This window comes from Cyprinodon tularosa, unplaced genomic scaffold (assembly GCF_016077235.1).
Source record: "Cyprinodon tularosa strain WSP-4 unplaced genomic scaffold, ASM1607723v1 ctg210, whole genome shotgun sequence".
Taxonomy (NCBI): Eukaryota; Metazoa; Chordata; class Actinopteri; order Cyprinodontiformes; family Cyprinodontidae; genus Cyprinodon; species Cyprinodon tularosa.
This window is the reverse complement of record NW_024038779.1, coordinates 1,515,819-1,540,054: the sequence shown is the minus strand read 5'-3', so window position 1 is coordinate 1,540,054 and position 24,236 is coordinate 1,515,819. Positions and strand designations below refer to the sequence as shown.

At 42.5% G+C, this 24,236-nt stretch overlaps 1 protein-coding gene across 3 annotated transcripts; it reads right to left on the bottom strand.

Annotated features, from left to right (window-relative positions):
• Positions 1-426: 426 nt before the first annotated feature.
• Positions 427-24,190, bottom strand: arid1aa (AT rich interactive domain 1Aa (SWI-like)). 3 transcript variants are annotated; one of them, XM_038285383.1, is made up of 20 exons: positions 22,937-23,854; positions 19,406-19,624; positions 18,101-18,709; positions 17,919-18,014; positions 15,103-15,343; positions 12,226-12,315; positions 11,965-12,135; positions 9,897-10,218; positions 9,027-9,172; positions 8,854-8,939; positions 8,553-8,762; positions 8,260-8,464; positions 7,985-8,138; positions 7,717-7,886; positions 7,458-7,623; positions 5,832-5,957; positions 5,219-5,309; positions 4,271-5,108; positions 4,051-4,181; positions 427-3,648 (listed from the first exon to the last, which is right to left on the bottom strand). In XM_038285383.1, the coding sequence occupies exons 1-20, from the start codon at positions 23,852-23,854 to the stop codon at positions 1,777-1,779; spliced, it is 6,861 nt and encodes a 2,286-aa protein (XP_038141311.1). In that variant the 3' UTR covers positions 427-1,776. The 3 variants fall into 3 exon arrangements, with proteins under 3 accessions (XP_038141311.1, XP_038141313.1, XP_038141312.1); XM_038285384.1 differs by having other exon boundaries at positions 1,777-3,648; positions 7,985-8,120; positions 22,937-24,190; XM_038285385.1 differs by lacking the exon at positions 17,919-18,014 and having other exon boundaries at positions 22,937-24,189.
• Between the last annotated feature and the right edge of the window lie 46 nt (positions 24,191-24,236).

Below are 24,236 nucleotides of genomic sequence, written 5' to 3'. Positions count from 1 at the left end.
TTTTGCTTCAGATATCAGGCCGAAAACGTATAATCTTCGAAAAAAGGTTTTATTATAAACCAGTTAGACTAATGTGCACCGAATAACTGAACTTTATTCATCAAAATAGACTGCATATAAAAACACCGTGGTATATGGATATCAACTATAATCTAACATCCCTAATGTAGCCTTTATTATGCATTTTTATATTAAACTTCTTTCATGCCATTTTTCTACACATCTGCCAAACATAGGATAATTGCAATCAAATGCAGCTGTTTTAAGTGTTTAACTTGTACTACATGCTAGAAATTCAATCTAGACTATGACGGTAAAGAGGATCTGAAAGTTTTAATAAGCTTAGTGGAAATTAAATTAATTAAAAGCTAATTTCTTTCTTTTTTTTTTTTAAGAAATTCCCATAGAATAAAACCATGAAACGGCTTAGGAAGATTTGATGTACATTTATTCTTACCACGTGGAACATATAGTATAAAGATTTCATACTGAATAAATGATATTCCTTGAGCCAAAAAAAGGGGACAGGGAGAAATTTACATGTTTGTCTTAGCTACATAGTCTGAAATACAAATATGCTGAATTCATGACTCAAGAAAATTTGTCAAATGTGTACTTCATCTAGTTTATTCTTGTTTGTACCAGGATATAACAAGTTTGAGCCGTGTCTGCCATACTACGGAGCTGTGGATGAGACCAGAGGAGTGGGTCCGATCGTGGAGACGAGGTCAATGACAAAATCGAAGAGCCTGCCTCCGTCTCGCACCCATAGCAAAACGTGAGAATAGTGACACAGACAGAGACAGACAGAGAGGAAGGAAGTATAATGTACAACATTATATATACACCACAGCAACGCTGTATCTGAAGTTGAAAACCAGTCCTAAAAGGTGATTCTTTTCATAAGGGTATTCATACAATCAAGGGATAAGAGGAGGTAAGGGTGTTGTAGGTTCATGATACTGTGGATGGGGGGTGGGGTGGGGGCCATTTTCTGTTCCAACACCAAACTTTAAATGACCTCAAAATTCTAGCTCACCAGCTTCTGTGTGAAACAGAATAACAGAACGCTTTACACTCAAAGAGCAGTACGGCACAGAAAATGTCCTACAATCTACTGCACACTGCACAGGCCTCCCCGGTGAAGGTGTTTTATTGACAGCGAGGTCGACTGTCGGGCTGACTGGTGAGGATCCAACTACAAACCAGTAGGTCACTAGTCAGGCTGTTTCACCTCAGTTACAGACTGGCTGCGCCCCTGGAGGGGGACAGCTAGGGGCACACTGCGTCTCCCAAACTCACTGTAAACGAGACAGCAACTTTGGTTACAGTTTTTGTTTTTCAGCTATTTATTTATTTAATCATTTATTTATCTTTATTAAAAAGTACTCTCACCCAACCCCCTCCCCTCCCCCCCAAGTGCAGAACAGACTCCTAACAGTGGCGCTCTCGGCTCCTTGTCGTCCATTTGGCATTCAGACTACGAGCAGTGTCCCTTTGTGGGCACCTCTCTGGTTCGCAGTCCGCAGCAGCTCCGTGATGCCCTCTCTTAAGGAGGATTGGCTTGTGAAGGGCTCGCTGAATGGAATCTGAAGGATTTTTTTGATTAATTTTTTTATTTTTTTATAAATTAAAGCCAGTTACGTGAACTGTTCTTGCACAGTTTTACACGCAGAAGCCAGGTTGGTTTTTTTTTTGTTTGTTTTTTCATCCAGGGAGAGGGGGGGGTGATAAAGAAACCCCTCGAAAAAGTGGAGCCATAGCTCCCTACAGCTGTCATGACTGGCCGATCAAAAAGAGTACATCACAAATAACATGAGAAACCAGCGAGTTCATTAGCGGAGACACAGAGAGGTCGAGGAGTCGCGACTCGTGTAGTGTAAACTCCGAGTGGTTCTCCTCCACCTTGGCTAAGGCGTGCAGCGCCCGGGCAGCTCGCCGCATCATGTCCGGGCTGGTGGGCTCGAAGGGCATCCCTTGGAGGTGCAGCAGGGAGCTCTGGCTCTGTTGTAGCTGGGTGGCAGCGAGAGAGTCCTCCAGGAAGCCAAGCAGGTTGCCCACGCTGCCCTTCTGGACGGCGATCGCACGAGCAGCAAGCGTGTCACCCTGGGCCAGGTTGGCCAGTAAGACGACGGCCATCTCTCTGCAGACGGCCACTTTTCTATCGCCGATTAACCGCACCAGGTTTCCGTACAGTTTCTCCAACCGGCTGAAGGGGGGAGTGGCCAATATGAGGTCCACATTGTTATCTTGGATGCTTAGTTTGCTTAGAGTCTCCAGAACCAGTCTCTGAGGGGACAAAGCACTGTGAGGGCCTAAGGTAGGGAAGGGGTCCTGGGCCTCTGCCGAGGGGCACACCGCCCAGTGGAGAAGACCGTCCAGCAAAGGCAAGCAGATGCTCTCAGGGTAGTTGGAGAGGTCCAGCTGGCCTGAAATGTTTGCCATTGTGACCAGTGTGTTCTCTCTAAGGATCTCTAAGCAGTCCCACCACCACTCATCCTTCTGGCCCACTCCCTCGTCCGATTCCTCGTCCTTCTCGTAGGTGAGCGGGGCCTGTTTGCGCTCGGGGTGCCAGTGGTGGAGCAGGATGAGGCGCCCGAGTATGAGCAGCAGTCCGGGATGTTTGGACATCTCGTGGTCATTTCCCGGCACAAAGGAAAGGCTGCGGACAATATTAGACACACAAATGCAGCGACGCGCCAACGAATCCTGCCAATCAGCCAGCGTGACGAGCGGTCCTTCGTCTTTACTGTGAGGCTCATCTTCTAAGATGGTGCCAGACTGCTGTGCTTGTTGGGCGAAAATACTAAGAGAGGCCAGAACAGGTCTATTATTCTCCTGGTGCCTTGTAGGCCCTTTCTCAGCCTGCTTTATCTCTGAAGGAGACGGCCGCTCCTCCTCATTGCTAGCTGTTGAGCCGGATTTCTCAGAATCTGTTGATTTTTCTTTCAAACTGCTCTGTTTCTGCCCGTCTTCCTCTATATGCTTATTTCTCTCTTCCTCAGTTGGCAAGCAGCTCCCTCGTATGTCTTCATCCAGTGGCCGTCGCTTCAGCAGACCTGAAGGCACGGGTATCCTTTGTCGTGGCTCTAAGAAGTTTTTACGCGGCTCAAAGAGGGTCTGGATGTGTTCCGTCGAGTCTCCTCCTCCGGCGCTCCAGTGAAGTAGTCCACTGTCAAACTCTTGTACTTTACCATGATTACTTAACTGGGCAGCCACAAATGGGTCTCTCTTTCGTACCACCTTAAGTGGAAACTTGTCAAACTTGCTGGCCTGCCTGGGTCTCTCGTGGGCAGGTAGAGATTGCGACGAGCCAGTCTGCTCAGATGAAGAAGCCTTGCTCTTCTTGTCTTCTTGTGTTTTCTCATCTCGACTTTGCGAGCACGGCTCCTGGTCCACCTCCTGTTTCACGAGCACCGGCCGCTCCGTTTCATGTTCCTCCTTATCTTCGTCATCCGTTTCCTCTTGTTCCATATCCTCAAAACGTGGTTGCTCTTCTTCCAGGTTGTCCAGGTCTAATTTCAAGGCGTCAGGATCGAGCAGAGTCCTCTGACCAGGGTCCCCGACTTCATATTCCCGCAGAATACCGAATATTTCTATGAGGCAGCGCCTAAAGTACTCCACCACCAGCTCCAGTAGCCCAGGTAACTGCAGTGAAAACAGAATTTCAAAAGGTTAAATCTTAAAAAAATGTTAGTAGCACATAAAAATAAAACTCAATGCTACAGTAAAACAAAAACTAATGTAAAAACACTGTCACTCAAGGTCGCTATGGGAACATCCTACACAATATTCATTTTCAAATACAGTGAGTACTTCTTTAGTTGGCAGGTTTAAAAGGAAAGCAAGACCAAAAACACTAGAGAGAAGAGAAAGCAAGCAGCAGAAGAACAGAGGCTTTAAGGAAGCACAGCTTTCAGACAATAGGATAGAGACTGAGGATAGAAACGGATCTCTCAAACTTTTGTTTCTTCTATCAGTTATCACATTGGATAAATGGGTAAGAATTGATGGCACGCCTATCCTTTAGAGATTAACTGCAAGTCTCACCGTGTTGAGATCGAAGGTTGCTATACTGTTGTCATCATACAGCAGAATATTGATGGTATCTAAAGCCCATGTGCTTTCAGACAATAAACCAGATTTTAATGACATCATGACTCTCCAGGCTTCTGGGGTTCCTAAAAGGTTTGAACACAAAATTAAATTTTTATCAAATCATTTTTTATTACTTTGAAACCTTGGTCTAACCATGTGATCATCTTCATACCGATATCTTTCATGGTGAGTCTCCGTCGTGTTTTAAGGACAGGTAGAGTTCCTTCGACGGAGCCAGGGGGGAAAGGCATGTCTCTCCTTATTAGAGGCGACTGCACTGGAGGAGGCACCACGTGGGATGCAGGGACAGGAGGGCCGGCCTTTATCATCTTCGATAGTCCAGGTATGTAAGGGGATTTATTCGGTGAGGTCCGGGCCTCCATAGGGCGGGGTATGGAGGCGGGGCTTGACACCTGTTGAATGTGGTTCTGCACACCCTGGGGGGGTTGGTAGTTGGACTGGACTGAACGAGGCATAGGCTGTCCAGGCCCCGCCGGACCATAGGGAGGCTGCCGAGGGCCCATTTGGGACCCCCACTGGCCGTCCGGATTCATCCGCTGGTCTGATTGCATCATATCATCAGGTCTGTTGATGCCATGGTAGCCGGGAGCCTGCGCTGGCCCCCCAGGACCACCCTGTCTGGGGTAATTCTGATAGTTCATATCTCGTGGTCCCTGCCACATGCCCCCCTGTGAGCCCTCAGGCCCCGACTGCATCATCTGAGGAGGCATGTTAGGCTGGGAGCTTGGCCCAGTTGCTCCCTGCATCCTTTCTCGACCAAATGGAAAGGGGAATTGATTGTTGGGGCCAGGTGGACGGCGGTCAGGGCCCGGGTAGGGCCCGCTGCCGCTGTACTGATTGTACGGTTCCTGCTGTCCTGATGATGGGGCAGAAGCACCAGCCTGCTGCTGTTGCTGTGGTGCTTGCTGTCCACCAGGGAAAGAACTGCTATACTCCGCTTCGTGGCGTTTCGATGGGGGGTAGCCTCCTTCCACAGGACGTTTATAACCCTACACCACAAAGAAATTTCAAAATGAGCATTGATGCCAAACATTTATTTATTTGATTACAGCGTATTGAACACAGTTAAGAGTTTATATCATGCTGATAGACAATTTACCTGTTGTGGGTACATTCCAGGTTGCTGATTTGGGTAGGAACCAGTAGGGGGCGTCCCTTGTCCAGGATACTGATTTCCATAGGAATCATGCCTGAGAACATCATGTTTTATCAGTTTTAGTGAGCTCCTTGGTGGCATACATACACACTAGGTTTTTTTTATTCATTTTTAATTTTTTTTTTTTTTACACAAAATACACAAACGGTATTATCATTTTTGTTTACAATTTACATATTAGCTTAATTCTAGTAACGCCTTGAATCTGTTTGAAACATCCATCTTAAAAGAATTAAAATCAAAGGCAAACAGAGAAAATCCTTATCCATTATTGAGCCTGTAGATAATCTGTATCCAGGAACAACTTTTAATTCAGAATAAAATTGGTGATTAAAAAAAAAAAAAAAACTTACTTTCAATTTTATTTGATTTAATTTGATAGCTACAGAAACTAAAGAAATGTTTCTGCCATATAGGACTTTCTGACAGCACCTAGGTCTCAAAGTCAATGCATTTCATGCAAGTCTTGCATACAAAGAGATTAGTTTTCAATAATAGCTTGTTTGAGGGCAGAAAGTCTGCCAAGCATCCTGCCTGAAGTGTTCTTCAAATTTACCGTGGCTGCTGTGGTGGGAAGCGATTTGGAGAATACATCCCCGTGTCGGGGTTGGCAGGCATCATCGGGTTTGGCTGAGGAGGTCCAGATCCCATGTTGCCCTCTGGGCCCATTCCTTGCTCCGGTCTAGGAAAAGCAGGACAAAAGACGAGGTAGCTTTTAGCTTTCTTCAAATAGTCATCCATGCACATATTAAATGTCCAGCAGTACCAGGGAAGAAAAAAACAACTAATATAGGACACTAATCCTAAAACAAAAACTTTTTAGGGTTCTTCTTTCTCAATTTTTTAATTTTAATTCAACAAGCCTTTTGTACAAATATAAACTGAACGACAGCAGCATAACAAGAAACCAACTTAGAAATAAATGAGAGATTAGAGTATTTCTCTGCCTTGATGATCTTTGCATTGTCTTTGTACTGAATTGTGCTGTACAAATAAATTTGCCTTGCCTTGCCTTGATGGATCATAAATATCAAGTAGAGCGCCTCAGTTTTACAACATATTGCAAATGGGATATATTTGATAAATAATTTTGCTTTTAGTTACGAGGCCGATGAGCATTTTATACTGAAATGCTCATCTCTGGGACACAGAAGCAGTTTCTTTCCTGAGCGGTCAAGAGATTAATTACGCACACCTATGCAGGTTAATGTTACTCACTGACATGATGGAGCTTCTCTGTAATATATTTACAGGTGTTCCTCCAGTTAGAACCTTACAAAAACATATAATCCATCATCTGGCTTCACAAATAGTTTAATGCACAACAATCAAGGTGTATGCAGAAATACTAGAGAAAATGTTTTATAATGTTTTATATAGTTCTATAAAAAAAACTAGTAAATATTCTACAACTAGTTAATCTTAACTGCTCAAACACAATAAAAGGTTTAATATATTTTCCATTTGTGAAAAAAAGACAAAACAATTAAATTGTGTAAATTGTGTTCATTATGTGAAATTATCCGTTTTGAACTCCATGTCCTACCAGGTCTTGCTAATAACAACCTTCAGTGTAGATAGCAACACTGAAAAACATTTAAAGCTATTCACTACACCAGCAAGCTGATCACAGAGGAGCCACTGGAAAAGAAACTATTTTGGGATGTGTGTGATGTTTGCAGTTTACTGTGAGAGAACAACATTTTTGGTGGGTAACATGAAGGCTAAATCAGTAATAGAACATTTCTACCATCTTTTCTACAGTATTGCTGGATTTGCTAATAATGAAATCCCTTTGAGAGGAAGTTAACTTTTTTAAAGCAACACAAACTGAGAATAATCCATCTGTGCTAATTGCTTACATATTGCCAGTTGAAAATGTGAACTTGAACATTAAATATTCGGTAAAATCTTTTTTTTAAACAGCTACTGTGTTTACTCACAGTATTACAGTCTCAAATTAAACAATGACTATGAATTTCAGGAGGTGTAGAAAATATTTTGGAGGTTAAAGCTTTATAAAACAAAACCCTCATCTTTGCATCTCTAGATAAAAATAAAACAATAATTTGCATTTTCACCTAAATAAAAGGTGCTGCAGTTTCTTAAATAAAATAGGAGATAGGAGAAAATGATGGTTTACGTTCTTCAGTGTTCCTTAAAATAAATTAACAATTCCTACCTCCGGTCATAGCCTGGTCCATAGGGGTACTGTTGTCTGGGTCCCATTGGCATTGTGCCCATGGCCCCTGGTGGTCCTCTGTTGAATGGAGGCTGTTGTTGTGGTGGCTGTTGGTCACCTACAGCGTTGTTAGGGCCCTGGTTAGCAGGCAGAAACTGCTCACCAACTAAAAACACAGTCAAAATTACAGAAGATTAAAACCTGATGAGTGGCAAATTACTCTTTCTTCACGATTAAAAAGAAGTCTAAAGGGTCCCACCTTTCCGCATGTTGCTAAAGGGGTCTTTGTTGGGTTCGTAGGGGCCCATTCGGCCTTGCATGTCCGATGTGTTCATGCCAGGCTGATAGGAGGAGTTGGGAGTCATGTTCTTTCTTGGGAAATTGGAATCGCCTCCGTCTGAAAAGGGGTCTTGTAGATTTACACTGCTCCTACAAAAGAAGAAGCAGCAGTGGCCCAGAAACAGCAGTTAGTTTGACCAATCCATCTATTTGTTACAAGGCAGGATACACTGATAATAGATACTGACCTTGGACCAGGTGGCATGGGAGGCATTTGGGCATGAGGGGTGGAGGCCGGCGTGGGGGGTTTAAGGTCGCCTCCCTCAGCCATGGAGCTGCTGGTGGACTGGGGTGTCTGTGGACCCTGTAGAGAGCCAGACCCGGCTGTGGAACAGAGGGACGCTTCAGTTTGAAAGAAGAGAGGAGCAGATATGGTACAGGGTTTTAATTAACTTCATTTTTTGGGAGGGAGGTGTGTCTCCTAGTCATGCATTTGATCTGAACAGAAGAGGGAGGTTCTAACCTGGAGAGGGTGGCTGGACTTTAGCAGCTTGGTTCTTTTTGTTGTCAGTGAAGATCTCAGGAGGAGGATCTTCACCACGCTCAATCTTGCACTCGAAAGCATACAGACACTGAATGTACTGTTTTTTCAAAGAACTGGCGGCGCTGCTGGATGTTCCCACATTTAAGGCGGTGGCTAGATCACGCCACTTTTTATTTTTATTCACCTATTATGAAAGAAACACAAACCCCAGTTAGAACAAGAAGACCCCAAATAGAACCGCGGTTCACTACGGCTCTGGGTGCCGCGTTTACCTGCATCATTCCTCCGATCTCTTTAACGGAAACGTACAGCCGGAAGAGGTCGAGGGGTTTGCGCCCCACGGCAGGCAGGTTGGTCATACCCATGGCTTTCTCCTCCACAAAGGCCAAGTAACGGTCCACCCAAAGCTTCCTGTCTGGCTCTGGTCCCAGCTCATAAAGACGTGTTATCTTTTCACATGTGGTTGTGGATGAGTTTGACTTCTGTTTGATGAGCCCACAAGAAATTAAAGTACTTGAAAAGAACAAAAACCCTACAGCTACTCATTAACTTCAATAAATACAAAGTTAGTACCTTTGATTTTGAATCCGGCTTTGGCGTTCCACTGCCGTCCACTTTGTTATTCATCTTATTGTTCATTTCCGGACTAGGAGCCATTCCTGCACATTTAAAAATAAAAAGGGGGGTTAAGTTAATTGCCACTTTATCAAACTTGACTAAGCCAAACTAATTTCTGCATATATTACCACTAGAGTTATTGGGCATGTTTGGCCCCATGGGATAAGGAGATCCACCTGGAGTGTTCATCATTCCAGGCATGCTGTTCATCGGTGGGCCATACGGTGGCCCAGAGCCCATCATGCTCTGTGACATGTTGGGGTACCCGGGCATTCTGCAAATGAAAAAAAAAAAAACAAGGCTGATCAGGCATCGAAGAGTTCAAGTGTAAGAACAATGCTAACTTATAAAAAGGGGGTAAGTATGGTTTACCACCCACGTTATGTCAGGGTCATTTAAAAATAAGTTTTCTTCTGACTATCACAGGGCTTTGAGTCCAACTCTCAAGAATGGAACTGATTTAAATATTTTCCACATATATTAAATTAAAATGTGCATATTAAACTATTGGGCTCTAGAATTCATTTTTTACCCAACTGTTAAAATGTTTCATCCATCAATTAAGCCAAATATGTCTTAGTAGAGTTTAAACCTTCCGCTCTGGTTCCAAAGCTATTTTTATTGGAAAATTCCATAATTTTCAGACTTCATTTCTCAACTTGTTAATCGTACTTCAGCATATCCATCAGCAATGAAAGGTGAGGAACCTCTGTAATTGTGTGCACTGTAAGCAAATATGGCTGCAGACTGTAAATGGTTAATGAAACCAGACTGACAAATTTGCAGCTCCCAGTTCGGCAACAAATTCAAGAAGATTTGCTGCTTTGCTGCAATACAGATTTTTGTAGGAAATCTGTATTGCACTTTATCCCCTGTAGTAAATCTAGACGATCAAAGCTGTTTGAACATCAATGGACTGCAATACAAGAATTTTAAATCCTATTCTTATATTATCAAATCATAAAGAAGAGCTCAAGTTAGTTGGACTGCAAACCAACCTGTTGAGCATGGTGTTGCTGGAGGGGTGCTGCATGGCTGCAGGATCCTGGGGCTTCCTGTTCATTCCTGGAGGTGGGCACATTGCTGAACTGACCTGGGGTGGCATGTTGCCCATGTTAGGAGGCATGTTTGGACCCATCCCGGGACCCATATTGGGGCCGTACGGACGAGCACCCATTTGATTAGGAGGCATTCTTCCTGGAGGCATGCCAGCATATGGAGGGCCTCCGCTCTGTCCTGCCATGGGGTTCATGGAGCCCATGCCTGGTCCAGGGTAGTTGGCATTGGGCATGTTGCCATAGGCAGGTTGGCGAGGGTAACCTACAAACAATAAAGAAATATATAAATACAAAAATAAGACACATTAGGGCAGGGGTGGACAATTCCAGTTCCTGGGGGCCGGTATCCTGCATCTTTTAGATGTGCCTTTGGTTCAACACACCTGAATCAAGTACTCAGATAATTGGGAGGACTCTGCAGGAACCGACTGCATACTGAGGAGGTAAGTCAGCCATTTGATTCAGTTGTGTTGGACCACGGATGGATCTAAAAGTTGCAGGATACCGGCAAGTTGTAAAGTATCCATTCTCCTTAAACATAAACTTTAATTCATCTTGTTATTCAATGGGTTAAACCAATCCTGTAATTTTTACATAAAAAAAAACACATCTGTTAAATGTGGAATGCATATATTTAGCATTGACAACTTAATTTTTGCAGAATCCTTTAATCAGTTAAAACTATGACTATGGTATGCATTGAAAAGATCTGCAGATAAACAGGCTGACATTTTTTTCCTTCCTTTGTAAAATAGCTCAAGCTCAGTCAGATTGGATGTAAACAGTTATGTCAATATTCCTGATCCTTAACCCGAATCAGGTCTGGAATGTTCTTGGACTACCCCAACACATGAATAGTATTTACTTTTAAACCATTTTACTTTAGCTGTGGTTATAGGCATAGAGCTCTACGCCCAGTTTAGATCTTCTGACAGGTTTTCCTTCAGGCCTGTCCTGCTTTAGTGCAAATCTTTCCATACATTCCAATAGGTTTTTTATGTCCCTGCTAAAAGAAGACATTCCCCCCAGCATCACTCTGCCACCACATGTTCTAAAGAGTTCCTGTATGCAGGGTTTAAACAGTGTTATAGCATTTTGCTCTGCTACACAATTCCATTTACGCAGACCAACATGTAGAAAACCAAAATACATTATTTTCTATTTTTTTATTTTTGCTGCCACTCCATTAGGGCCAGATTTGTGGAATCTCTGACAAATAATTATGCATAGTGAATCTATGCAGCACCTTCAGAGTTAGCATGAGAACATAAAACAATTGTCTGATGCTTTTCCTTCCCAGACAGCTGGTTTAGGTTATATGGCCATGGCATTCACTATCCATTTTGAGGTGATGTTAAGACCTTCAAAAACTTAGTCTTCTGCTACGTTTACACAAATTTTCTGTAAGAAACAACAGATTTCAAAGAATGGCCATATTCAGTTCCCGCACAGTAAACAAATTTTCAAGCTCAAACTTCAAACTTAAGTTTAATTTAAAAAAAATAATAAAACACTGCATCAAATCTACATTTGACAGATTTCAATAAAAACACAGATTATTTATCTTCCGCTTCACACTTATACACTACTCCGTCGGTCTAAACCCAAACTAAATATATTGCAGTTGGAGGATGTAATCTGAAACTATGAAAAAGTTAAAATCAATACTTTTGTAAGCTGCAGAAGTTTAAATAATAAAAAAAAACAAAAAAAACCTTTCAGTTCAACACCTGGATGTTTACTTGACATTTAGAACCTGTTTAATGTAGGAAAACAAAGAGAGAAACAATTTCTTTAACAATCTGCCAGCAAAGCAGCAAGCCTTCGTCACAGTTTCAGCTCCACTGACAGGAGGCTGTGCCACATCAGCTGACTCTTCACTGCTATAAATAGAGTCAGAGAGGAGGACCGGCAACATGGAGGAGATTTAGACCTTTAGGAATCAGCCCTATCCGTGGAACCTCAAAGAGCTGGTTTGGTTAAGGCAGGGAATTTTTAAAGTACAAACCTTGGGGACCGTACTGTCCTCCCTGCTGCCCGTAGCTAGCAATTGAATTGTTCTGCTGATAAGGCGCCATCCCAGGATGCATCTGTCCTCCAGAGGACTGGCGAGGCGAAAGTGCAGAGGCTGACTGGGGGGAGCCATAAGGAGGCATCTGAGGGTTTCTCTGCATGAACCCTAAAATAAGCAGGGAAGAGGAGATGTTGGGGATTATTTATGCAACAAGTTAATTTTGATGTACATGTTAAGTAACGCACGGCAACAAACCTCTGTCCTGAGCCATTGGAGACGGGTTCATTGTAGGGTGCAGCGTCCCATCTGAGTGCACACTGGATGGCCTGGAAGGCATCTGGGTCCCTGAACAATAACAGGTAGCTCCAGTAAGTTTCTGATTAGGCCAGGTGCAGTCAGACAACTGTTCTCAAACACAATATTTCATATACTTTGGGTTTGTTTTTTTAGTAAATGGCATTGTTTAAAATATTAATTCCACATTGTGAAGTGATTTAATCCTTTCACTATAATGTGGGGAACCAAGGATTGGATAAAGGATGATGGTGTGTATGATTTTAAATTAAATCTTTTTCAAATAAGAAATACATGCAGCTGGGAAATGATGCATGAATGCGATGGCAACGCTCCTCTGTGTGGAAGTAGCTGCTAAGCGAAGAGGTTTTAAAGTGGATTTGGCATCCATGAGCGGCTGAAAACTAAAAGAGTAAATGCAGAAGGATACGAATCTCTTAAAAAGACCATGCGGTTGTATTTTCAACAAGGCTGTTAGCTTAATTTAAACCTTTTGAACATCCCTAACCAAAACAAGTTGGATTTGGAGATGCTGGCAGCCTTTTGAAAGTCCCAACGTAAAAGTAAGAATCTACACCATTACCAGCAGAGAAGACCTGTGTTTTGCCTCTGGCCATTATTACATTGTAAAGTGACATAGACACAATGCTTTAAAGTTTGGTGCTTTTAAAAGATAATGCAGCAGGACACGGACAGCTCTGGACCCAATGCCTGCTTTATTTTGGATTCTAAATAATCATGGAGAATAGCTACCATCTAACTATTTATTTTGTTAAAGCTTCCTATATAAATCTAAATATAGCCCTCCTAACCTCTGAATGAAATCAGTAGGGTAGCTTGACTTTAACTCTAGCCTCACTGCATGAGCCCTTTCACAAAGCAAAAGGAAAAACGTCTGTTGATTCTTGCTACTGTTCTTTTAAGAAGGAAGCTAATGCTAACCAAGATACTGAAGAGTTTGAAATGTTAACCACATAACGATTTTGCCCTTTCATAAAAATTAAAGCAAAACCCTGTTTAAACATCTCTTTAGGGTTTATGAAAGAAAAAAAATATCCTAATCATATTTTAGGTCTCAAATACAAAGTTAGATTCTCAAAAATACACCATAAATGCTTACTGCCCAAGCAGGAAACTTAAACGAACAACATCTGTCATCTTGACCAGTCATCTAAAAGGAATAATGTTCCTTCCCTAGACGGCTTGAGAACTCTTTGCTCTTCAAGATGCTTTTTGCTTTTAACTAAACAGGAGAAAATGTCCACCTGCATGCGATACATCCAATCAGCTGCAAAAATCAAGTCACTGTTTTCACAGTATCAGAAGAGGCATAGCAGTCAGGCTACTTTCCCATCACATGCTTTTAGTTAAATATGACGGCATTGAGTTTATAAAGTAGTGTATAAAAAATTACAATCAATCCCTTGAAAGAAATGGAAAAAATAAAATGCAGCGTCGTACAATCATTTTAATCTCCTCTGAATGTCTTCAGCCTTATTTTCCTCTGAGCCAGATTGCCTAGAGAATCTTTTTAATCTTATCTACTGCTTAATATGTTTGCAAGGCTTTCTTTGGTCTTCCAGTCTCCAATCATCTTTAGTCCAGGCCTTGTTCCTGACTAGCAGAGATCTGACCAAAGTGCGTCCTTGAGAAAAGTAAAGAGCGCAACTCTGCACCAGATAAATAGGAATTAAAGAGTTACAAATGCTCATAGGAAAAACCGAATTCAGGCCTGCACACTTTGGTTGTCAAGGCTTCCGCTTTAGGAACGGGATCAAACTTTTCATCTCCAAAGGCAGATCATATATTTGGGAATGATGCTCCACCCCCCCACAAAACAAAACAAATAAATGATCCTGCTCAAAGTTTGTAGACCAATGGGATTAGCCAAACACATAAAACAGACCTTAATACTGTTAGCAATGGGATCAAATCTAGATTTCACCATTTTATTTATACAGACAATTAATAAAAGCAGAGATGTCGTAAACATGGCTTATGGGTCATTTGTGGCACTCAGAATCATCTTCTGGGATCTGTGACCACAATTGTTCCTAAAATGACACATCTGCATAATTGGTTAACCTAGATGGACATTTGAAAAGCAGTCCAATGACAGTGGGTCCCAGAGCAGCTGTGGCGATAATGTAGCTTGCAACCATCATTGTGTGCATGAGTGAATAACTAAACATAATATAATCTGCTTTGGAAGGCACTATAAATATGAAGTCCATTTCACATTTACAACACATTAACATCTCACTAAAATAGAGAATGTTAGGTACAGTGTAGGTTAATCAGAGTGTCTGTTAACTCCATTTGTTTGCCTTTACACCAGCTTCACGGCAAAAAGTACTACAAAACCAATGCTAGGTACACTAGTTAACAAGAGACTGCAATATCAAACCGTTTCTTTTTATATAAATAATTACCAACTGATCTCGTATTTAATAACCTCCTCCACCTAAAATGAATATAAAAACTGGAAATAAGCATTCCTATTAAAGCAGATTGAACAACTGGCTCATCCAAATCTACAATGTGTTATGTATGAATGACAGGATGGATTTAAGAGGCGAGAAAATATGTCCTCAGCAAATGGTCAGGTGCTAAAGCTAGAAAAAAATAAATAAATAAAAATCGTAAAAATCAAAAGTAACAGGACAACAAAAGTGGCAGATTGGAATCAAATGCAGAAATGTGTTTTTAAAAGCTAGGAAACATCAGTAAGAAACAGGTTGTCAAAAATGTCGATCACTCCCACGAGACCGTAATTAGGAAATTTCATCAGATGTAAGGAGTCTGTTTAATACATCCGTCTGAGAGCTGTCAGCTGACCTGGCAAGTTGGCCGGTGACAGCGGCCCTGTGCGGGGTGTGCTGGCACTGGCGGGGGAGCCGGCCGGAGACGGCGAAGGGCCTCGGATGCCAGGTAGGTGAGGGGATGTGTGAGGAGAGAAGGGCGACTGGGCCGGATTACTCTGCTCCCCCTGGCTGCTGGACACGCCCGAGGTGCTAACGCCAGGACTCAGTGCACCCTCTGTACCTGTGGGCAGGTCGTCGATCGACCCAGACAGGTCCTAAAAAAAACAACAACACAGTCGGTTCAAGACTATAAAAAAAAAAAAAAAAACACGTCTTAGCTGTAGTGATTTACAGTAAGCACTGCAATGTTTTCCTTGTTTATCAGCTGTGATAACATGACACAGCTCCTCCTCTGCGTTAACACACGAGTGGCACAGATTCAGATACTACACACGCTCACACAAATATCCCTGGAGGCCTTTGTCCTTATTTATCTTTTTCAGAGAGAAAGTGAGTGTGCATTATTGCCAGGCGTCGTCATGGTTACTAAGGTTTGTAAGATGTGAGTGAGCAGAGTCAGCATGCAGCGGCAGCCTCATCACCACATGATTACAATAAAAAAACAGCCCATATGTACTCTGTGATGTAAGGTACTGAGAGCGTTGTTTTAAGACAAAAAAAATACAAATAATAAATCTATCAATGCCTTTTCAGCTGCATTCCAGATCTCTAACAAACCATTAAGCAACTTCTTTGCCTTCTTCTAGCCTTCAGTCTTTACTCTGATATTCTCTCCCTGCACATACTTATGTTCTCCAAAAGTACTAATAGCTAAAATACAAAAGATTAAATAGGTGAAAAGAAAAATAAAATAAAAAAGTATTTCTTAGAAAAGACCATAAACTGATAGCATGTTCAGAATACTAGGATAAAAGAAGAGATAGGACCAAACAGCCATCAATTAGTCAAAATGTTTAAAAGTCACGATAGCAGGGTCACCGTGTCTTTTTATGGCCATTTATGAGTAAACAAGAGTGAGAGACAAGCAATGAGCTGCAGCTTGAATCGTTTCTGGTACTGTGATGTAAAATCCTTTCAATCAGATGCACGTCTTTAATCTGTTAAATGACCAAAGAAAATTTATGCTAACTGCTAAAATTAACAGGATAGATGCTGAGAGAATAGTTGAAGACAATAGTTCTACTAGTGCCTACTTTCTCCAAATCAGGGCGGTCACTAAAAGGCTGAAAGCACGAAAATAATTTATAACATATGGACACAAAACACCATCAGGCTGCCAGAGAGCGAGAGAGAGCAAGACATGCACCACGCCTAAGTTGCTGTGTTTTATCTTTCCAGTTTTCATCTCCTGTTACACCTGGAGCATCAGAAGATTGTTGAAATCTCAGAGTGAAGCTTAGTGGCTGCCTATTCTGTAATCACTTTCTCTTTAGTATATTCATAAAACCATAATTTACAACTACTACTCTTTCGTACACTCAGTGATGTCACCTCTGCAGCTTAAAGGAATAGTACACCCAAAACATGATTAGCCTTCATTTTCTACTCACCCCCATGCTGAACAAAACTCTGGAGTACTTTTTTTGATATCTCAAATGCATCTGGAGATCTGGGAGGCTTCTTGCTGTCTGCTGACATTCAAATAATGGAGGTCTATGGTGACCGAGACAGAAATGTCCATAAAAGTCCACAAAAACGTGTCAATATTCCTCCATACTGCTCGTCCAATGTAATCCAAGTGTCCTGAGTGGGTAGCATCCAGAATTTACTCGAAACGAAGTCATTTAGAATGTTTTTAGAGCATAAACAGTAGTGTATAGGATTTCCTAATAGCGCCCCCATGCGCGCTCACGATTCTACGGAAGCCGGCAGACCAAACCAGATGAAAGTGCGCATTCAGCGTCTGCTCTGCCAATAATGCAAGCATAGAAGAAGAAATGTGCTGTTTACCTGTGCAAAGAAAGAAACAACGAAAGAAAAATGTCTGAGGACTTCAGTGTTGAGGAAGAGCATGAGTTCTCTGCCGAGCTGAATGCGCACTTTCATCTGGTTTGGTCTGCCGGCTTCCGTAGAATCGTGAGCGCGCATGGGGGCGCTATTAGGAAATCCTATACACTACTGTTTAGGCTCTAAAACGTTCTAAATGACTTTGTTTCAAGTAAATTATGGACGCTACCCACTCAGGACACTTGGATTACATTGGACGAGCAGTATGGAGGAATATTGACACGTTTTTGTGGACTTTTATGGACCTTTCTGTCTCGGGCGCCATAGACCTCCATTATTTGAATGTCAGCAGACAGCAAGAAGCCTCCCAGATCTCCAGATGCATTTGAGATATCAAAAAAGTACTCCAGAGTGTTGTTCAGCATGGGGGTGAGTAGAAAATGAAGGCTAATCATGTTTTGGGTGTACTATTCCTTTAAGCAAAATACCTACGGATGCACGAATATAGCAAGCAAGCTAATTACAAGCACAATACATTTATTTACAAAATCCAGAAGTTTTTTGTTAAATTTGGGTCTTCCTTGGTGACATATGTGATGACTTCAGTCTCTCCGCTTCTTTTTGGAGGGAATGCTTTCAAACACAAACCACATCAATCTGCCAAATAGTAGATGCAGATTATAGCAAAAGAAGTGTTTCAGATAAGTTTAAACAGGAGACTTAATTTCTCATCAGCACACATAATTAATCTACAGGATAAAGCAGATGAGCAATATTACTAAGATGTATGGAGCTTTATACAGAGCTCCTAAAACAAATCAGGTCAATTAAATAAAAAAAAAAAAAGCCTTTTTTATGCCCCAATAATTAAACATTACTGACCGGAAGGCTGGATGGACGGCCTTGACCGTCCTCTGGACCAGATTTAGGCTGAGAGGATGCAGGGGCATTGGACTGAAACGAGTCCTGGGATATCTCCTAACACACACATACACAAATAGCTAGCTTAATCCCAGCACATATAAAGAGAAAGATGAGCAAAATCCAAGGCAGTGAGGAGGTACCTGCTGTTGTGGAGGAGGAAAGCGCTGATAAGGTGACTGCTGTGCTTGCTGCTGCTGAGCGTTCTGTTGGTAAGCTGCAGACTGCCCCTGTGGATGTTGGCCATGTCCCTGTGGCTGTTGCTGCTGCTGTTGGTGGGACTGCACCTGCTGTTGCTGAGTAGGGGTTTGCTGGGGGCCTTGTGAGGACCCTTGGTAACTGGATTGGCCCTGTGATCCAGGGGGAGCCTGGGAACTTGGCTGCTGCTGTGTGTTCTGAGTAGGAGGCCCCTGCTGCTGGGAATATGGAGACTGGCTAGGCTGCGTAGCAGGTGCTTGAGAATAAGGTGGCTGAGACTGTGGGGCACTTTGGGATGGGCCTGGCAAAGGTCCCTGTGACTGTGGGGCCATGTGGGGCTGTTGATAAGGTGGTCCACCTTGGTTATGTGGAGTTGAAGGTGGAGGGTGAGATTGCCCAGGGTATGGCGACTGTCTTCCAGGCTGGCCAGGTTGAGGCTGGGAGTAAAGGGATTGTTGCTGACTTTGATGAGGAGCCTGACCTGGCTGGTTGTAATATGGTGCCTGGCCCTGAGAGCCATAACCTCCTGGTCCCTGTTGGCCATAAGATCCCATCTAAAGAGAGAGAATATGCCATGTGCTTATCCCAAAGTACAAAGCAAGCAGAATCATTTACAGTCAGACTAAAGTCAGCTCATTGAACAGATATATGTAATACAAAATATTTATCTAAAATAATAAACACTGCCTGATCTCAAACCAATCAATATTCTAAAATCCTTGTATAATTGAGTTAGTAACTCTTGATTAAATACAAAGAGATGGTATGTGCAACGTCTTGCAAACTGACCAATAAATATTTCAATATTTTGGGATTTTCACAACTTAAAATTTCTGAATTAAAACAGACTTGCATTTTCACTTTCTTGTGTTTATTTTGGAAAACTCCAGAGCTGTAACAGCCTTTTTCTTTTCATTTACAGAGGAGAGGTTTGAACGACTTAACCTGCTCATGAGAAATCTGTTGTCAAACTTCAGTGGATGTATTTTAAGTCTTTACAGTTTGATAACCAAAGCGGTGCTCTAATCTGTCTTTGTATTTTGGAATCCTGTTTTCTGGTATCAGTTCATTTCACACAAAAATTGTTGAGATAGGATCACATCTTTAAATGTATAGATGTTTTGAAAATCTGATTTAGCTTTTATTCTATCTTAAGTATAGGGAATTGATTGCTTTTGTATACCAATAATGTGCTGCAATGCTTCACAAAAAAAGGGGGAAAAAGTACAATCCAGAATAAAATCCAGTACCTGTGGACCATAGGGCATTGCACCCATGCCTCCTGGTGTTCGTCCTTGCATGCCTACCGGGTACCGTTGTGGACCTGGTGGACCATAACCCTGTCCAGGGTACCCTGGCCCAGACTGAGGACCGGTAGGAGGCACCTGCTGAGACTGCTGACTGTACGGACTCCCTGCTCCATATGGCTGACCTCTCATTTTTCCCATTGGATCCATAGAAGCAGGGGGCTAAAATCACCAAATAAGCAAATAAAACTTGGATTAATTACACATAAAAATTAACACCGCACCTTTTAGAAGCCAATCTGACGTTTGGGTGATTATGCTATTAAATAGTTTGCTTCAAAAACTCAGTTACGCATGTCTGCAGTGCTGAGGTAATAAAGCAGTTTCTGTGAATGGGCAAATTGTGCTTTTCTTCACCTTATTTCCCACGGTCATTACAGACTTTTTTTTCCCACTTCGCTCTGCCATAGTTTCGGAAGTCAACAGAGCTATATATATCTGCTTTCGAATAGAAGGCAGTCTGCCCAATACTAAACATATCCCAGCTGTGCTCCTGTTTTGAGTCTGGTCCAAGTAGGGCCCCCCCCACCCCCCAAGAGAAGGCAGTTTGGCTTCGGATGAATGACACCAGAAATGAGGGAAGTGCTTTAACAACAGCTAAGGAAAGTGAAAACCATGAAAGAGCTCACACACTACAGTGACCCAGCAAATGCCAAAGATTTCTCTAATAGCTTAAATTGACCCTTAATGCCATTTTGATTTGTACATTGTGCCAAGTAGCGTGGTCACTCTATGACGCTACCTCTCAGCAGAAAGAATACAGAGTGCCCTGTGTGACAGACTGTAAATCCACCTTAATGAGGTGGAATAAATAAGCATGGCACATGGCTAATCTGCATAAAGCAGACAGGAAATTCCCTTGGTGGGTGAGAGACTGTGGACCGCTTTCTGATTGGCTTTAAGGTGGGGAGGTCGGGGGGGAGAATTTCTAGACACACACAAAGTCAAACTTGTGCTGCATGCCAGACTCCGCAGTCACATAGCTTTACAAACAGGATTACAATTACACTTGTCAATTCTCTCTTTTAAAACTGATTTACGGTTTTCTTTTAGTTTTTACCCGCTGATTATGATTTTGACCATTTTTGTTTCCTCCTTGCGACTGTTACAAAGAAGAAGAGAAAAGACATAGAAGTTAAACGCACTTGACTTAAATGGGAGATTTGGATGAGATAAGGGCTGCAACTAACAATTACTTAGATATCAATTAATCTGTTGATTATTTTTTAGATTAATCGCTTAATAATCGCATTGCCAAACCAGGTGAAACTAAAACCTTTCTGGATAGAGAATATTGACAGAAGAAAAAGGATTTTCTTTTTAACTTGCAACTCTCACAATTTTTGTATAGTTCCTGCTGGGTCACTGTCAGCTAAAGGCATGTTTGGGAGTCTCTTTTCTCCAGTTAAAAATACAATCAATTACTGAATTAGTTGACGATTATTTTAATAATCGAATAATCACAATTATTGCTGATTGTTTCAGCCGTAGATGCAGACATTTCCCTTTGATGAGTTACAACATGCATCCCTAGAAACATGGCCAGTCAAAAATCAAATCAGGCTTAAGTTTTAAAGCTTTACATTTAAAATTCTACTCAATTGTGTAAAAAAATGTATTTCTTAATTTATTTATTTCCAATATGCAAGAAAGCGTTCCAGAGCAAATAGGAATTCTGTCTGGCTGCTATGGAGCAATGGATTGCAGAAAATTACCAGGCAGCTGAATAAATGAATGGCATTTAACAACAAAGCTAAATAGGCCACAAATAATCAGATCAGTTATTCATACTAGAGATTATAGGCATTAACATTGGTCTTTTTAAACAAAATCAGTACCAGACTCTTAAATAAAACTGGGCCTAATATTATTAACCAGTCATACCCAGCCCAAAAGCACTGTTAAAAGCCTTTCATCAATTTTATTCATAGTTTTAACCTTTTTTTAAACCAGCCAAACTTGTCAGTGTATCTAAAACGCCATGACTGATTTAATATATAACCCTCTACATTAAGAGTCCATCCAAACTTGGAAATCTGAATCTCAAATTTTGCATTTAACAAATAAACAAGATGCATAAAAAGGAGTACGTATAAATGCCATGGTTATTTTTTCTTGCTAACATCTTTTATGGATATAAAATTCCTACATTGATAACCCTTTGGATGGCTGATGAACTATTTAAGATCAAGTAACTTAAATTTATTTTAACCACTAAAAAGAAAAAAAGGTTTTTATGATGGGAAAGCCAGTTTCATGGAAGCATTGGGGGAAAAAAAATATAATTTGCAATTAAGGTTCATTCATTTTTTTTAAGGTTTTAATCAGATCTGATTTATTTTTCCTCAATGGGTTTCCCAAGTTTGACCTAAAAACAATTAGCTTCTTCTATTGCTTTTTAAAAATATAACATTAAAAAATAAACTTTATTATAATGTAGAGGAACAATTAGTTATGCAGACTGGATCCCCTATGGCACAATTGGTTTAAAAAAACAACATTAAGGAAGTTTGAACAAAATATCAACCAATGTTTGTAGAAAAGAAACAGAGGGAGTGAAGTGAAATGCCTCGATGACCCTGTGATGAGCAAAACGCTGTGTTCTTATCAGCAACTGTTGCCTTGCATCACATGTAATTATAAATGGCCATGAGCTGCGGATGGGGAGCCAATCAGATTTCAGCTCGCATGTCAACCCAAGACCAACTATCTCCTGGCTTTGACAGTAGCATTTTACCTCCACAATTCAAATCCCACTGCAAACTGAGGTCTGCAAAAAAGGGCAGCTCTCAGACACTCACAAAGCGAAAGCCGCCCGTATAAAGAAATAACTAAATACGGGGAAGCGCGTCTAATCGATACATGGTCAAAATGTAAGAATTTACTGCCTTTTTGTGATATCCCCAGGGACGAATAAACATTTTAAACAGGACCCACACCGGACATTTAAATGACCGTGAAGGGCTCATTCGGCACGCGACGCATTCCTCCCTTCTACTGCCACAAAAATTACAGCTAAACGGACGACAAAACAGCGCAAACATAAGCCCGTGGACAACTATCACACCATTTGTAGAAGCTAAATAGTTGTAAAGGGCGACTGTAGTCGTAATAAACGCTTTATACATTTGACGTATTAAAAAAGGGGGAAGCAAAGAGTGCGGGAAGAAAAACGAGCCGTTTTCAACCTCTTTTCAAAGTCGGGCCTTCTCAGCTCCCTTAACATCGTTTCCCACAACTTATACCCCAAACTAACCCCGCTCCGCTCTTCAAACAGGCATTTAAAAAAAGAATTAATGTCTAATTTATAAAGTGGTGTGTTGAAAAGAGAAAAAATACACACGAGAGGCAGCCATTTTAGAGTCTTTGCGAACTACTATCAGACAATGGCTGGCCTGCTACGTTGTGAACTAGCTCAGAGGAGGGAAGCAGACATGCTAAAGCTCTTGTAGCAGTTAGAATGGTTGGTTTTACCTGGTTTCTGGCTAGAGGCTGCCCAGCACTCCCCGGGCTCATGGGTGACGGGTGGTGGGTTCTTTGTTGCCAGCCTGGGTTGCTCCCTGCGAACTGACCGCTACTGCCCATATCTGCTGCTCCCTTACTAGCTCCTTCCTGGCCGCTGTAGTCGCCACCAGACGGGTAGTTTGGATACCCTCGCGTTGAGCTGGGGGAGGTCAGAAGCTTGTTGAGCGTCGGTGTGGAAGTCGGCTGGGGGTTTCCGATGTTATATCTCTGGTTACTGTAAGATCCAGCCATTGCTGTGGGTCCTCCCGGTGGCGGCTGCTGCTTAGCTGGCTGGCCCCCAGCTGTCGGCGCCTGAGCGCTGCGAGGAGAGTTCATACCATAAGACTGGCCCGGGTGCGGAGTCCTGTTCGGGAATGGGTTGTAATTGTTAAACTGGTGATTAGAGAAGCCATGGTCGTGTGAATTGGGTTGATACGGGTCCATCATGTTGCTCGACTGCACACCCGGACCCGCAGCAGCTGCCATGCCAGGGCTTTGTTGTCCGCCATATTGATGAAAAGCGGGCCGACCGTAGTGCTGACTGTATCCGTACGAAGGCGGAGGGAAAGTTGGACCGTGGTGATGCACGAAGCCGGGGTGGTTGTTTCCGTCCGGTCCCACAGAGTCATTCGGGGTATTATTATTAACCCTGGGCGGGTTCCCATTCCCGTTCTTCATCTCTGGCTCCCCTCCTCCCCCTGCATTTCCACCGTCTGCCCCGTCCTGCAGATCCCCCCGGCCCGGTGATCCGCTGTCCAAACACGGCTGCTTTTTGTCGGACTGCTTCTCTCCTGGAAGCGTTTCTTCCTTCGGGTCTCGATCCGGCTTTTTAAGTTCAGAAGGCGGACTAGTGTTAAGAGTGGCGGCGCTGGCGACCTGAGCGGCCATGATATACACCCCCTCCAAACTCTCTCTCCCTCTCTCTCGCCTAGTCAGTCACTATCAAAAGCTAGCATTGAATATAAATAATTGTTTAAAAGCATCAACCCTTGTGTCGAATCATTCCAATCCCTTCATTCCGGACCGAATCCGGCTGCCATATCCCCCGGTTTAGGCTCCGTAGATAAGGTTAGAGAGGTGATGGAGGCTCCATACAATGCGTAGAAGAGCGACAGAAATTGTTGTGGGAGTTGTGTTACCGAGCCCGGGTAGAGAGAGGCAGGGAGCTAACCAAACCAACACGAGGCTCAGCTACATACAGCCATTTTACTGAGCCGCACGGAAGGCTGCAAAACGCGGAGCGGATCTCCTTCCTTGTCGGATAGGACTT